Source organism: Dunckerocampus dactyliophorus, chromosome 12 (genome assembly GCF_027744805.1).
Source record: "Dunckerocampus dactyliophorus isolate RoL2022-P2 chromosome 12, RoL_Ddac_1.1, whole genome shotgun sequence".
In the NCBI taxonomy this organism is placed as follows: Eukaryota; Metazoa; Chordata; class Actinopteri; order Syngnathiformes; family Syngnathidae; genus Dunckerocampus; species Dunckerocampus dactyliophorus.
This window is the reverse complement of record NC_072830.1, coordinates 27,056,316-27,071,773: the sequence shown is the minus strand read 5'-3', so window position 1 is coordinate 27,071,773 and position 15,458 is coordinate 27,056,316. Positions and strand designations below refer to the sequence as shown.

Sequence of the window (15,458 nt, the reverse complement as noted above, 5' to 3'; positions counted from 1 at the left end):
AGCTATATTTTAGTGAACCAAAATCAATACAATGACTCATTCAGTGCGCTTGCACATAATATTTTCATAACCTGACATTTCACCAGGCAAGGTCATAGAGGACTTACGAGGCTCACGAGGGTATGAAAGAGTCCAAAACACGCATGAATGATATCTGAGAAGGAACCTCTACTGGAGTTCACGCCAGGGTGTGAAGAAGAATAGGGAAATGACGCAGATGACATTTATGTAATGTGTGTGGGATCGCTAACAAAGGTCTTAAGTTGTTTGAAAAGTGTACAAGACATCTACAGCCTCCTGAAAAGATGAAAACTCACAAACAATTCAACAGGTAGTACCAGCTAACAAAGTGATCCTCCTCCTGCCATATTTTATCCCTCATCAATGTGCCTGTCAATATTCTCATTCATCCAGGTCATTACCTTTCTAAGACAACCTGAACAGTCCAGTTGCGATCGATTGAATGCCCTGACAACACTTATCAATAAAATAAATTTATTTTCTTTTCTCTCAGGATGACAATGAACTAGTTACGCGGTCAATACCAGTCATTTGTTGTATGGAAGTGTGATGGATATTATGACGTAAAACTAAAATATATGCGGGCTCCGTTTCGTGGCCGTGTGCTGCCATTTCCATAGACACAATGTGCACACAATGTGAGCCTCTATGTTTGACTTTCTCCCACCTATTGTCTGTTCATGTTCTGTCCAGGCCAGTGGCTCCCCACTGTTACTCAACTGCACAACCACACCAAGCAAAGAATGAGTTGTTAATATCCGGATACATGCAGCAGATACAAACTTTAAAGAGCCATTTATCCTTTCTACCACAACTATCGTGCGCATTAAGCCCAAACCTACGAAATCAGGATCAAACACTGACGACAATGCTCACAAAGACATCATTTGTCTATTATGAGAGGCTTCATATCGTAGCAACTGCTGTGTTAATAGACCTTAAAGGCACACACTTTCTTTTGTATATCATAGCTGTAGTATTAAAGTTGTTATGGTGGAGAAAAGAAACTGGGGTTTTTGAATGAGCTAAAAAGATAACTATTGTGGAATCTCTGAAGATGTATGTGAAACAAATGTCACCATGTTACATGTTGCGCACAACCTCTTTTCATCAGACCAAAGCACGGACTCAGGGCATGTGTACTTTTTCTTGTGACAAATTTCAAAAGATGGACTTCCGTCACACATGACATCACGTGTGATGTCAACATATCTTGCAAGACTTCTGCTTACTTTCCCTTTTGATCTTTGCTGGCTTCTCTGTGACAATGGGTGTTCCGAGCAGAACTTAGAATAAGAACAATAAAAATACACATTGGAAAATGTGTAAAGAAAGCGGATTGTCATTCAAAGCAGTCCGACCCCAGCTGTGCCAATACTTTTGTCCGGATTCACGATGCACGGTGTCATGAATGTTTGGTCAACTTTACATTTTACAATAACTACACTTCTTTTTACACTTGTGTGACAATTAACAATGTTAAATGTCACTTTTGTCATTTGTCAATGAAGTTGAAGTTTTTACATATATTCAGTTAAGAATTGAATAGTGTCACATATAGAAGTGTTTTTATAATTCCACAAGCTTGCGTAATAATCTCCATAAAAGCCAGCATTTATTTATTATTATTAATTATTATTATTATTATGTTTATTGGGGCAGCACGGTGGCATTATACAAGACGTTTTGTGATTAAAGTTGGGAGAACTCCAAAGAACCTCATTCATATCATACTAGAATTAAAGTGCAGTTGCAACTGTCAGAACATTGATATGCAATCTCCCCCTAGTGGCCTAAACCACAACCTGCAGCCTCCAGAGAAGAATGGATAACAGCAGAATGACGTGAGCGTGTGAGACTAAACAGAATGTGGTCTCACCTTCTGGGCTGGGAGCGACAGTCATCCTCACCACTGCCTGACTCCTAGAGAAGTAACCAGAAGGACATCATTAGCACATCAGCAGCTATAGGAGAACAAAGTGTCTCACGCAGACTAGAATGGCTGTTTGTATCACATTCTGAGGCAGACTCAATTAACCGTACAATGGAACCTTGGTATTTGATTCAGTTTTTGACAAAAAAAAATGTTGCCCCAGTAATTGTACATTGTTTTGGTCATCATACAATATTGCTCGTGGCAAACGTTTAGTTCTCTGGCACGTTGAATCTTGTGGTATTAATAACGAATTCGACGGACTACTCCAAGCATTGCTTGTTTTTTCATTCATCTTGGATCACACACACACACACACACACACACACACACACACACACACACACACACACACACACAGCAAATCTTGTGATACTTAGTTTACAAAATACTATGGCATCCTGTGAAGCTCATTTATTTCCCAAACTCAAATGAGAAGGTTAAACAAAGTAGTCAGTTTTCCCGCGTATAACTGTGCAAACTCGAGTAGCCAAACAAAAGCCTTGTTTACACTTGCATGCATTTTGTCCCCCCAGGGGTACACAATTTTGTGTGCCCATGAGTAAATTGGTCATAAACAGGTGTGACGTCTGTGTAACTGTGTAGGGCTGCACATCAGTGCGCAAAGAAAATGTTGAAATGGTCAAAATTTGTGGCACACATGAACGTGAATGCACCACAACCTACGCCTAAACAATGGCGGTGCGTATCAAAGCATTTCTCATTCACATGAATGGCTTAACTGTTCTCTCACCTCTTGGAGCAAGTCGGGGGGAGTTCTCATGTAATTTCTGTAGCCTCTTCCTCGTGAATTTCTGTTAATAACCAATCAGAATGTCCAAAGCAATGTCTTCTAGTCAGCAATTCCCTCTCCCATGCTGTCCATGTCTTCTTTTTCCTAGTTTGCCTCCTTCCTGCTCTTTCTGCTGCTACGAGATAATATAGACTTACCTGACTTTTCTGCAATGAGAGCTTCTTGTCTGGAGTTCAACATCTTGTAGATCACTTGCAAATATAGGAATTAAGGTAGGAGTGATCCCTGCTGTTGTGTGGCGTCAGGCGGAACACAGCAGCACCAAATAATCCCACAACTGCTTCAGTGGTGGTGGCAATGCGCGTACTGCTGTCGTGCACTAGACGTACACAGTACTTGACAAGGTGTAAATAAGTCGTGCGGGAGTGTGGTCATTTCATGCCAATGCGCCCCATTTTCGGTCATGAATTGCATGCCAAGTGTGTAATTTATGCGTAAACAGAACGCAAACAGTGCGCAAACTAGTCTTTGCGCTTTTCAGGCATGCCATAAATAAATGACACGCATCGCCACGGCAAATTATGGAACAATGCCGAGGCAAAAAGCATGCAAGTGTAAACACCACTAAAGAATCCCACGCGTTGGTGACTCAGTTTGTAGTTGAGTTATTAACACACTGTGTGAGTCCAACTGTGTGTTGTCTGTGTTGCTCTCTCCTTCTGCACCACTAACTTATCGCCATCTTTGTAAACAAGAGGCTTCAATCAAGGTAGAAGTGACTTCAAATGTTCATTTAGCCCTTTCATCCATCATTTATATGAATTTCCATTTGTTTTCTACATTAAAGCTATAAATGTCCAATATTAAAAGTGATTTTTTTTTTTCGGTGTCTGGAACTTTTCCTACATTGTACAATTTTTCCCCATTGTTTCTTTCCTAAAGGGTACATTTTTTTCAGTTTTCGTACGATTCGGCTTTATACGGACCGTTAAGTTAAATCACAAAAAAACGAGGTTCCACTGTGCTTCAAAAGCAAAAATTGGACTTCATCGTTGACATCAGGCACTCTGCTCGGAATAGGCTGAGGGCATAAAGCTCAAATAGACTGTCCGTGCTCGCCATTCCCCGCCCCAAAAAAATGCAATCATCCTCCCCCACCACTGCAACCAGTCCACAACATACACAAACATTTTAATCCCTTTACTAATCCCTTCGAAAACTCAGGAACTTTCTCTTTGGCATCAATCTGTCCTGATGGACACAGCGGCCAAACTACAGTGGGATGGCAAAGGGCGGTATTTAGGCTGCAATAGCATACTGTTAAATGATACCGGTGGAAGATATAGGGAAGAGCAAAAGGAGGGGAAGTTGGCTTTGAGGATGAAATTTTCATCCAGTGGTCTCTGGTTCAATAGCACAGATGTGATCAGCTGCCAGCCCGAGTGATGCTCTCTGCATCAGCATCATCACTGCCTCCCTTTAAGAAAAATAAGGCCACATGCACACGCACACACTGCCTGACAAAATGCTTCACTCGGCAGGTCTCAAAAACAAACACCTTTCCAATATCCCACCACTGACGCGAGTGATATGCAGGCCCTCCAATAGCCTGTTCTGTTTTACATGATACACACTACAGTACATAGGAATATCTACAACGTGGTAAGCAATAGGGTGTGATGCACAACCTCATCTCTATGGTTACCCCCACTGCGTGCATGTCTAGGGAGTGGCCTCATAGCCAATGAGAAGAGGGAAATTCAGTGAGCTGCTAGGCAGATTACTGCACACAGGGGTGGCCGCTCCCTGCTGTGCAGAACGCAAGTAATGTGAGCTGGGTGGGTCAATAATTTGGAAGACATATTCAGTGCCCAAGCACTGCAAAAGCAGGACTAAAGGTGAAGGCAAGGATCATGTGGGCGATATGCTGACGTGCTGCTTTACCCTTTGAGCACTGAACTCCTTGGCGCAGTATTTATCAGCTTATTGTTTTGTATTTTTTCATATGATATCATTTCGGAGTTTGCATATACCGGCTAATGTAAATACTGCAACGACAAAGACCGGTCAGAAATGGCTGGAGTGAAGTTCCCCAGGCCGGTGAAGGGGATGTGTGGTAAACCTCACATCAGTGGAAGTCCAGTGCACTCTCAGTGAGTGTTTTCAGCTTTGGGACTATTGAATGCTCAAGAATCCTAGGCTGGAGTTACTTTATTTAATTGCAGATGGTTTGTGAATTTAAATGTGAGGAGATTTGGCTCAGATCCCGTTATGTTTTACTGTTAAGAGAATTGTTGAGGAAGGCTTCATTTTGGATGAGAGTCACAGTAACGGCTTGCACTGATCACCGGTCAATTATAGGGCATAAAAATCAATATAATCTCTGTTAATTAGTCCCTCCAGGATGTCGCTCAATTTTTGGGTGATTTATGTGGACAAAAATGCCTGGGTTCGCAACTTACAGCAAAAATTGTGGTGTTTTTGAGGCTTTTTTTTCCAATAACATTGCATCAGCTTGTTCATTCATCCATTTTTTATGCCACTGTGTCCTCACTTGGTTCGCGGAGGTATGCTGGAGCCTATCCCAGCTGACTTTGGGCGAGAGGCAGAGTACACCCTGGACTGGTCGCCAGCCAATCGCAGAGCACATAGCGAGAAAACCACTCACACTCACATTCATACCTATGAGCAATTTAAAGTCTGCATCAGCTTGTAATTCTCTGTTATCAGTGGTTTAAGTGTTTTATGTAACTTCAACGCCATAAAGCACAGGATTTCTACAAATTAAACATAATATGCTTTATTTGCAAATTAAACTCGAGTGCCGAGCAGATTTTTGAACACTTACAGCAATATAAACCTTGAGGTAGTGTATATGCACATACAGTACGCCTATTAAGGTCATCAATATAATTCAATATACAGTCGTCCCTCGCCACTTTGCGGTTCGAACATCGCTCCCTTACTCTATCGCGGTTTTTCACAAATGAATTAATTAATTAACTAATGATTGCTGTTTTGTGGTCGACTATGGCCTATTGTTAGTCAAAAAGTATTGGCAGAATAGTCATATGCAGTATTCCGGTCACTGGGCGTCAGTAATGTTACATTGATGAACATTACATTACCTTAACACTGCATGGACTCGGTATACAGCACAATAATACGAGTACACCGTGCAGTTAATTGATTTATTGATTATCGTGACAGGCCTAATAGAGTGAAAAAAAAAAAGTTCTGCTCCCATTCCGTATGGAAGTGGTACGTTTTTGGCTTATTACTTTCATAAATAAATTGGAGGCTAACTAGTTAGCTCGGTAGCATGCTATGCTTAACGCAGCGGCCGTCTCATGTCCCTGCAGTGAACCCGTAGCCTGCGCATGGCAGTTGCACAATGCACAATAGGAGTATAAAGGTGACCATAGGCGTGTTATTTCATGTCTACAGGGCTCTAATAATGGTAACAAAAACATATTTAGAAAGTCATAAACAGGTTTTTTATGCTCTAAATATTAAAATATTCCGTTTATTAATACTGAATCCTACTTTGCGTAAATTCACTTATCACGGTTGGGTCTGAAACCAATTAGCATCAATAAACGAGGGACGACCGTATTCTTAATTCATAAAGTGTATCTTTAGGCTTAGTGTATTTCCGTACATGTCTTAACCAGCAGTTACCTACAGTGTGTTTTCCTACTGCTGCCATTATACCCGTGACCAATTCAACACAACACAAATACGTGCATAGTTTGCAAAACAACTATGTTGTGCCCTGTCTGACCTGTTGTCCACAAGTTTCAGACATTCTCCGTGTATGTTTTACTTGACGATCGTAAACTTTCATTCATATTCCAACACATTGCACGTAGTTTACCCCCGCTTTCATTGGGAACAAGACCGTGAGAACCATTGAGCAAAAACTATAACAGGGATTTTAGTTGGCAAGTAAGAGATGATGAGAGATGATCATCACACATTGACATCGCTGTCAATATAACCAAAAGAATGAGAACGTGGGTGGGCGATGCAGGGACACATTTGATTGGTTAGACAATTGACGTGCATGTTTGAGCTCTGCTCAGGTCCAAATTTGATTGGCGAAAATGACACGATCGGCCAAAGCATCGTGAAATCCTGGAGGGTCCGGTTCTAGATGATAACGTCTCTTGTCTATGATTGTCCCCACTCAGCCCAGAGACCAAACTCTGCAGCCCCAACTCACATCCAGTGTCCTTCCAGACTTGGCCAACATTGCCCACGGAGGCTTACATGGCAATTTTATCTATGGCAGCCAGTCTCACAGTGTGTCAGCATGTTGGAGGCGTGGAATAAAAGATAAGCCCACCCACGAAGGGTCTGACAGGCTTGTCACACTAACCTGCTTTCAGGGCAGCTCCTTGCTCCTCACTGTCACTCTTGCTAAGTCGCCTTAACAAAGGTCAATGTAGCAGAAGAGATGCTTACATGACAGGAATTCACTTCTGTACCTTTAAAACTTTAGGAAGTAAGTTCGCAATAACATAGCTAAATTACTATGCGTTTACAGTAAAATGGTGATTTTAAAATGGTCATTTTAACACTGAGTGTGGACATAACTAACCTAGCAAACCGCAAAGTTGGGCTCACACGTGCACAGTCAGCATAAAAAAGGGGGCAGATGTCAAAACAGTTGACCGATACTCACCGATACACAGGGGCTGGAGGTAGTGCTCGGTGTCGGTGACCGCTGGACGGTGACCAGCGCCATCCTACCTCCACCTGCTCACACCTCGGTCACCTAAAAGTGTGAAAAACCGGAATAGCGGACATTCTAATAAGAACAGAAACTACAACGAGCTCTCGAGGGCAAGTCTGGGAGCTACTGTTTCCCCGGTATAGTCAAGTTCAGCGGTTTTATTAGCGACATCCGGGTTTCCTTATTTCAAAATAAAATATGGTTGCCCTTAACTACTGCGGTCCATAAAAAGTAATTGGGCAGCAATCGTGTTATTATTTTGTCATGTCATAGAATAAATAAATAAATATAAATATAATTTCAAGGAATTTCCTGTCTAAATTAATTTTCTGTGACATTATGAAATGTGTCGGCTAAGAACTTGCATGACTTGGCTGGTCGCGTGTGTGCAACCGTGCCGTGCCCTGATCCATATCCTTCAGTCGAGTATGCTCAACTCGAGCATGGATCAGAGAGCTCTTACTAGCCAAACGTGACTTCAGATGTAAAGTGGGCCCAAACAAAGATTGGCCTGGTGCGCGTAGTCCATGAATTTAATCGAAAATTCTCACATTGAATAGACCCACAATACATAGTTAATACAGCATTTGGTACAATACAGTAATTAATTCGAGAAGAGTAACTGAGGGGCAAATTGAGGGACAAAATTTAATTAATTCTTAATTTTGAAAAACGACTTATCCGCTGCCTTCCTCAGCTCCAGCTAACTTGACACTTCGGGGCTCAGCGGCTGGTGTTGTGCGCATGCGCTGAAGTGACCGGCTGTCAAAAGGGCGTAAAAGCGATCTGCTGAAAACTTATATATATGCAGAAGTGTCTCCGCCCTAATCAGTGACGTTGGAATGAACGTGATGATGAGGGGGGGAAGAGGGTCTTTTACACCCATATGGTTACACCGTGTGTGTGCAAGTGTGTGAGTGGGGGCTGATGTTATTAGATGACATACAGACTCATGAATTATGCATCAGTGAGGTCATATCTGCTATAACTGCAGCAGGAGATGACCCACCAGACCCCATGCATTCTCCCGGGACATGACCTTCGGGTGAGGGGGTGTGAAAGCAGGTGTTATAACGTGCGTTTGTGTTTTCAATATTGATATAGCACATACAAATTGTGGAGTAAAAAAAAACAAACATTGAAAAAACGCTGTTCTTTAGATTGTAAATACACAATACACAGACGCTCAAAGAAGAAGAAGAAGAAGCAGAGGGTGATTGATTTCATCGCATTATCTGGGTCATTGCCTCCCCTTCCTCCTCTCGCCTTCCCTATCCTCCAGCCTCGCTCCATTCCTTTTTTTATCCATTATGTAATGAATTAAAAAATAATAATAAACAAACATGAACATAATTTGTGTCTGGTGTGGTCACACCAGGTGCAATGGTCTCTATAAATAGGAAAACGGTAAAAAATGGACTCAAATGAACCTAAAAAGGAGAGATAAACACGCTTGGAAGAGGAGCGGCAAAGTGATTGATGATATGTCTCCCCTTCCCACATGTGTGCATCATCACGTGCACTTTTATAACGCCTTCGTGCTTCATGGCTCACTGTGCAAACCACGTGAGAGCCACATTACGATGACACTTTGGCAGACAAATGACCGGCCAAACGAAGGTAAAGGCCGGTAGATCTCTGCTCACACAGGATGCCTCAAAGAAAGCGCTGGTGGAGCATGAAAGTGTGCCGTGGAAAACAAGATTAGGATTAAAGCGGAGAGGGGGATTCTACTTTGTGACTTTATAGTGTCACCACAGAATGAGACGAAAGACAATCCTCCTTGTAATTAAATTGAATCAGATTAATGTGTGTGTCAGAGGGAGAGTGTGTTTGTGCACAGGAGGAACATAACTAGCGTTTAAAAAAAAAAAAAACAGAATTTGTCAGAGAAGGCAGTTTCTGCAGGAATAACTAATTTCCTCCTCAGACCCAGTAATGCATTTTTGTCCTCTGTAATGGACGAGTGTTTCACATCCTTTCTTTAGAATACAAACTTGTAAAGTTGGCTGTTGGTTAAGATTTTTTCAATGATTACGTCTTTAGTGTTTATTTGGGAAATGCATCCAGTGGCACCACAGTAAAAGAAGCATAATGTGTTCATTGACATCATCATCATTGACATTCATGGCATTAGTTTGAGGGAAGAGCTGCTGCCAATATCAGTATCGACTCAAACCGGTATGGGCAATGAAGTGTGGGACGAGAGGATGGTTTTGATCCAGCAAATGCATCAACTCGCAGAAATGCATGCATGTAACCAAGAAGAAAAAACGCTTCTTGCGGTATCATTCATTCTGTGACTAAAAAAGTGTGGCGTGACTTTTATAAAATGCCAAACCCGGAAAAGTTCAAGCTCAAGTGACGATTTTGAAGAATTTCTTTTGACTGTGCAACTCTAACATGAAAAGCCTATAAGCCAGTAGAGCTATGAAGTGGTTGACATGGTTTGTTTCATGACGTCATAACATCAAAACAGTACAAAAGATGGCACGAGGAACAAAGAACATTGCATACAAAATCAAACACATTTTCTGACCAACAAAAACAATATTGTGCCATATTGTTTTGACCTTACGCAATTATTTAATGCAAACCAAAATGCAACTTTAATTGTTCTGCATCCCAGGAGGTTTAATGCAATGAAGGAACACCGCGTTGCCAAAGTCGCACCCTCCCCTCGTCTCTTTGTGGAGCTTCAGTCCTCCCCAGTGGTGAGTGATGGTCAGAACAGGCTTGTACCAATGCAGCGTCAGGATTTTTTTGTGCCAACAGGGGGAGACGCGAGTCCATTGGAATCATTTCTAGACCGCAACGTCTATTGAACGCAAGCCTCTCTTTGCCTGCGTTAGCTGAGGGACTTGAGGGTAAAAGCACAGCAAAGGCACTGCAAAGGTAGTAGTAAATGAAGTTGGAGCTGCTTTACTGCCTCATATTTGTATTTGATGTGTTTATTTGTGAGCTTAGGGTGGGCGGATGGATGAAAATATTGCTAGTATTGATATTGAGGGTGTTATATTTCTGTATTATTCACATACTGGGATTTCACTATTGGGAGCCAAATTCTTGTAGTTTGTTGAGTTATTCTGCACTATTAACTTTTAACTTAGTTAATGTTGTTACATTGTCTTATATTGTAGCATTAAGTATTGTTAAATTGTTCACAAATACCGTAATCCCTCATTTATCGCGGGTAATTGGCTCCAGACCCGACCGGGAAACGTGAACTTCCGCAAAGTAGGATTCTTTATTTATATAAACTGAATATTTTCGCATTAAAAACCTGTTTACGACCTTCTAAATACGGATTTTAACATTTAGAACCCTCTAGACATGAAATAACAGCCCTATAGTCACCTTTACACTCGTATTATCCAATACGGTCGTCATAATAAGAGAAAATCAGACATTTAAGGTACAAATACAACTCATACTAGTGTGTGTTGCTGTAAATGTGTTCTGGTGTTGGGGGAGCTGAATGAGGGGCGGACAGGAAGTAATGTCAGAGGTTCCGAGGTTTAACTTGGTGTGGGTTACGGCTGCAACGGTAGGGATTATTGTGCCTGTTGTGAAATAATTCAAACCTGCAATAAAAGCCTGTTGTTCCGAAGATCAAGTCTGTTGCTTGTGTGTCTGACCGAACGTTACAGTAACTTTATGGACACCTAGTGACCAGTGTAGATTACAACATCAATTAATAATACACTTGATCACTTCCTGCTACACTTCTGAAATAACGTCAGAAAATGATAAAGCAATATAACGATGTGTTACAATGGGAGGTAACTCCCTGAGTAGGCTCAGAGTCGAGCTGCTGCTCCTTCACATGGAGAGGAGCCAACTGAGGTGGCTCAGGTATCTAGTCCGGATGCCTCCCGGACACCTCCCCGGTGTGGTGTTCGGGCATGAGAAGGCCCCGAGGCAGACGTAGGACACGCTGGAGGGATTATATATCACAACTGGCCTTGGCATCCTCCCGGTGGAACTGGAAGAGGTGGCCGGGGACCAGGAAGTCTGGGCTTCTCTACTGAGACTGTTGCCCCTGCAACCCGGACCCGGCTAAGCGGAAGAAAATGGATGGACGGGTGGATGACTTTAGGAACTGACCTTTTTGGTGGTACAGTTAGTGAGTGAAGTGTACTTTTAGAGTTATTTCCCCATTTCAGCGCACAGTAAGTTAGATACGGTAGAACCAGAAAACAATAGAGCGTATGGAGTGACTTGTGGTCCAGAACGACCAAGGCCATGCTGGTTGTCCCTCAGTCTAAGCTCAGGACCAAAGATGATCGGGCTTTGAGTATTAGAGCCCCGACTCTCTGGAATAACCTGCCCGAGGAGGTCAGTTAAGCCGACTTTGCGCCGTCTTTAAAATCATGTCTAAAAACTCATTTTTAAAGATCTACTTTTACTGGATTGGTCTAAAGTTCCTTTGTTGTTTGTTCTTATTTATCGACATGGTTTTGCACTTTATTTTTGTGATTTGAATGCTCGTGTTGTTTTTAACCTGTAAAGCACTTTGTAACTTTGCTATACTGTGTATATATACGCTATATATAAAGTTTTATTACACAGTGTTCCCTCCTTTATCACGGGAGATAGGTTCCCAAAATAGCCTGCAATAAGTGAAGTCTGCGAAGTCGCCAACTTTTTTACAATGATATATGTTTTAAGGCAGATCACCATACACTTTATACACTTTTCTCAGACAGGCATTAACATTTTCTCCCATTTCTCTCTTCTTTAATTTGAATAATCAACCTACTAGATTGAAGACAAGAAATTATTATGAATTATTATTAATTATAATTGACTCACATGTATTTCGCTCCTCTGACCGTGCCTAGCATTCCCGGTGTCATTCGGCTGTAGCTTTTTTGTATCCTTGTTTAAACATATTGCGTACTTTCCATAGTTAGCTTCTTTTGTTTCTTCTGTTGTGTACAGTATTGGCAGTTAGCAAGCAGCTCACACGGTTAGCTAGTTTGGTTGCCATGACCACAGCAGGAGACGGCACGAAGGAGATTGATTGATGGTCTGCAGCCAGTCAGGACGCAGAAGACAATGGGCGGTGCAGACAGAAGAGAGAGAAAAAAGAGACAAGAGACAGAGCAGAGAACTACGACACTCAACTTCCCACAATGCAATTCCTCTTAAAGGGCCAGGCCTGTAACTTAATATGCTGTAAAAAAAACAACAACAACAACACTATAATTGCACAAAAAAATCAGTGAAACAGCGAGTCCGCGAAAGATGAGCCGCGATGCAGCGAGGCAACACTATTTTATTCATATGAAAGCGCTTGAAGTTTTTGGGTCCTTACAAGTCATAAGCAAAGCAGATTCTGTGGGAAAATGTGCTTTCTTGCTGGAAATGACACGAGAACGATGGCGTTAGTGGACTACTTCGAATGGGGACGCGTGTCACCCAACACACTCACCAAAAGTCTCAAGACGCCAGACCGAATTCCGAGTCACGTCCCGAGTCATTGACGTCAAAGTCCAAGTCGTGTTGCTTTGATGTTGACAAGTCGAGTCCAAAGTCACCAAAACTGTCACTCGAGTTTGACTCGAGTCCAAGTCGCGTCACTCTAGTTCACACCTCTGTTATTTTGGCGTCCAGTCGAGTGTCTACTTTCTTGTCGCGAGCGTTTCTGCTTAAATACGAGCCGTCTTCTTCGACCGCTGCTTCATTGTGACGCGTTCGCCTCGCTGTTGCCCCCTGCAGAGCGGAGGGAGCACTGCATGAGCGAGCCCTTCTCTGGTTAGACAGGACGGTTTACGTTATTTGGGCGACGAGATGAAGGCCTTTTGGGGACCCCCGATGTAGAGTAATACGCTACTTGTGGATGTGACTTTATGCTTTGCTAGGATGGAACTTCATTCAGAAAAGCACATAAAAAAGCCATATTGAAGGCAATGAATCACTATTAAAGATACTGTATGTTCTTCCTTGACCTGTAATGAGAAGACTAAGCATTAAGGGACTCTGTTTATATGTGATATGAACCAAGAAGTGTACGTGTCACAGAAGGCCTTCTCTGCAAAGATAAGATGGTATTCTCCCTTCTTGCAAAATGAGTTCATTAGAGGAGTGAAAGACAGCCGTTGCAGGGATTCAGTGTTCCTGTATGATAAAGGACTGAACCAACCGACTGCAGGCGGAGGGAAAAGACTTTCATTTCCTGTTCTTCAGAGGCAGCGCTGGTATCGGAGCATCAGGAGAGTGCCTCGCTTGTGGAAAAAAAAAGGAGAGCGCCTGAGAGGAGCGACGGAGCAAGTTGGAGAGGTAAATGCCAGGGGGTTCTGTCCTGCCCTGTCAAAAGGAGAACTCGGAGGAGTCTGGCAAAAAAAAAAAAAAAGGGGGAGGTGATGGATCGGTCAAACCGGGCTGTTCTGTGGAGAGAGAGACAAGTCCAAGTCAGCTGCTCGGGGTTTTGACAGTGCGGAGAAGTGAGAAGGGCTCTCCGACATGAAGACGGAAAAAGAGTGTGATATGCAGAGATGAAATGAAGCGGAGGTCTTGACAGACGCCTGATAGTGGGCCAGGCTGGCAGGGAGATGCTGAGATGACAGGTACGGGGTGGAGGGATACGCCGGCTGCTCTCCGCTGTTTAATATAGATCTGCGGCGATTAGCCGGGCCTGGGAACACAGGATGTGTCTGTCAGTCAGGAGCAGGGAGCTCAGAGGAAATTGCCACAATAAAGCGCACACATACACGAGCGGCGCGCACAAAAAAGTGTGTGTGTGGATCTACTTGATGCAAAAAGGCTTTTGAGTTTAAATTAAAGCCAAGAAAAACGACACAAAACAAAAGATCGCCAAAATAAACACTCCTATGTTTGTTTTTTGTGGGGATGTTTGCTGATGGCGCCGAGTGCCGGTGTCACCAGGGGGGATTATTCACTGGTGATGCGGTATTGACTCGCACGCATGCGACACGATGCGCACACGAAGCACGCTGTGGGCTCCGGTGTGTTACCATCAGCACTTTGTCAAATCTGAGGTTCACGATAGCGTCAATAATAATCATCTAATGAGTGACACAGGGAAAATAGGATCATTTACGGTGCTGTGGAACCGCATTGCCGTTTCGAATCATTTGCCTCTCTTGTCTAGTTAACCGAAATACGGTGTTTTAAAGTCTCAACACGATGCAGTGCAGTTCTCCATCACTGCTAAATACGGTAATAACAAATAGCTAAATGAATACTGTACATCTCTGCATGTGCATATCAAAGCTATTTACAGTGTGCAGTTTCATTGCAATAAAATGAAATCGACAATATGGCGTTATCGTTGCAAAGGCTAGTAATCAGAGTTCATTAGATGCTGCAGCTTTACCTCCTATTTTATATGAGTGCTATTTTTATGACTTTTTTTCATAGTCAGAGATGTAGATAAATGAAAATATCTTTAAAAAATGAAACAATATGAAACCAGTGTGGTCGGTATAACAACCAGTTGTAACAGAATATGTTCAATTCGCACTGTGCAAACTATGTTATTAGGTGAGGTCTGCTTGTGTTCAAAATAACTTGAAAAGTTCTGAATGGACTTTGGACGACGTTTTCAGGAACTGTCGGAAATGGGATATGGAGGAACTGATTCAATTTGGGCGTGATCAAAATCCTAAATTTCCTCCAAACGTGCCTTTTCCCAAAACTAATTACCTGCGACCATTGAGTGAGTGAAGATAGCTTTTCTAATAATTATTGCCCAAAATCTCCACACAATAAGTTAGATTAGAAATAGAAATAAGATTTCAATCAGTGCCATAGAAGTTGAAATGTTAGCTTTGTATCCGTATGGACGACCTGCTAGTAATTCATTCTTATTAATACATTTGTCCAACCTGTTATTAAACAGCTTCTCGATAATTTTAGAAAATTGGGGTAAAATAAGGAAACTTGTCGGTAATTTGTAAATTGAGTTTTGCCTCCATTTTTGAAAATTGGAACCACTTTAGCTATCTTCATTTTGTTTCCAGTCTGAAATGATAAGTTACTAATAC

At 42.3% G+C, this 15,458-nt stretch overlaps 1 protein-coding gene across 2 annotated transcripts in view; it reads right to left on the bottom strand.

Moving 5' to 3' along the window:
* The window catches only part of ssh2a (slingshot protein phosphatase 2a), a 33,916-nt gene extending 26,351 nt beyond the window's left edge, over positions 1-7,565 (bottom strand). The window contains exons 1-2 of one of the 2 annotated variants that reach the window (XM_054793788.1): positions 7,396-7,565; positions 1,901-1,944 (exon numbers count right to left, since the gene is read on the bottom strand). In XM_054793788.1, coding sequence (XP_054649763.1) covers positions 1,901-1,944; positions 7,396-7,458 — 107 coding nt within the window. In that variant the 5' untranslated portion in view covers positions 7,459-7,565. Of the gene's footprint in view, positions 1-1,900; positions 1,945-2,708; positions 2,884-7,395 lie in introns of those variants that run through there. The other variant, XM_054793789.1, reaches the window with a different exon arrangement.
* Positions 7,566-15,458: the final 7,893 nt, after the last annotated feature.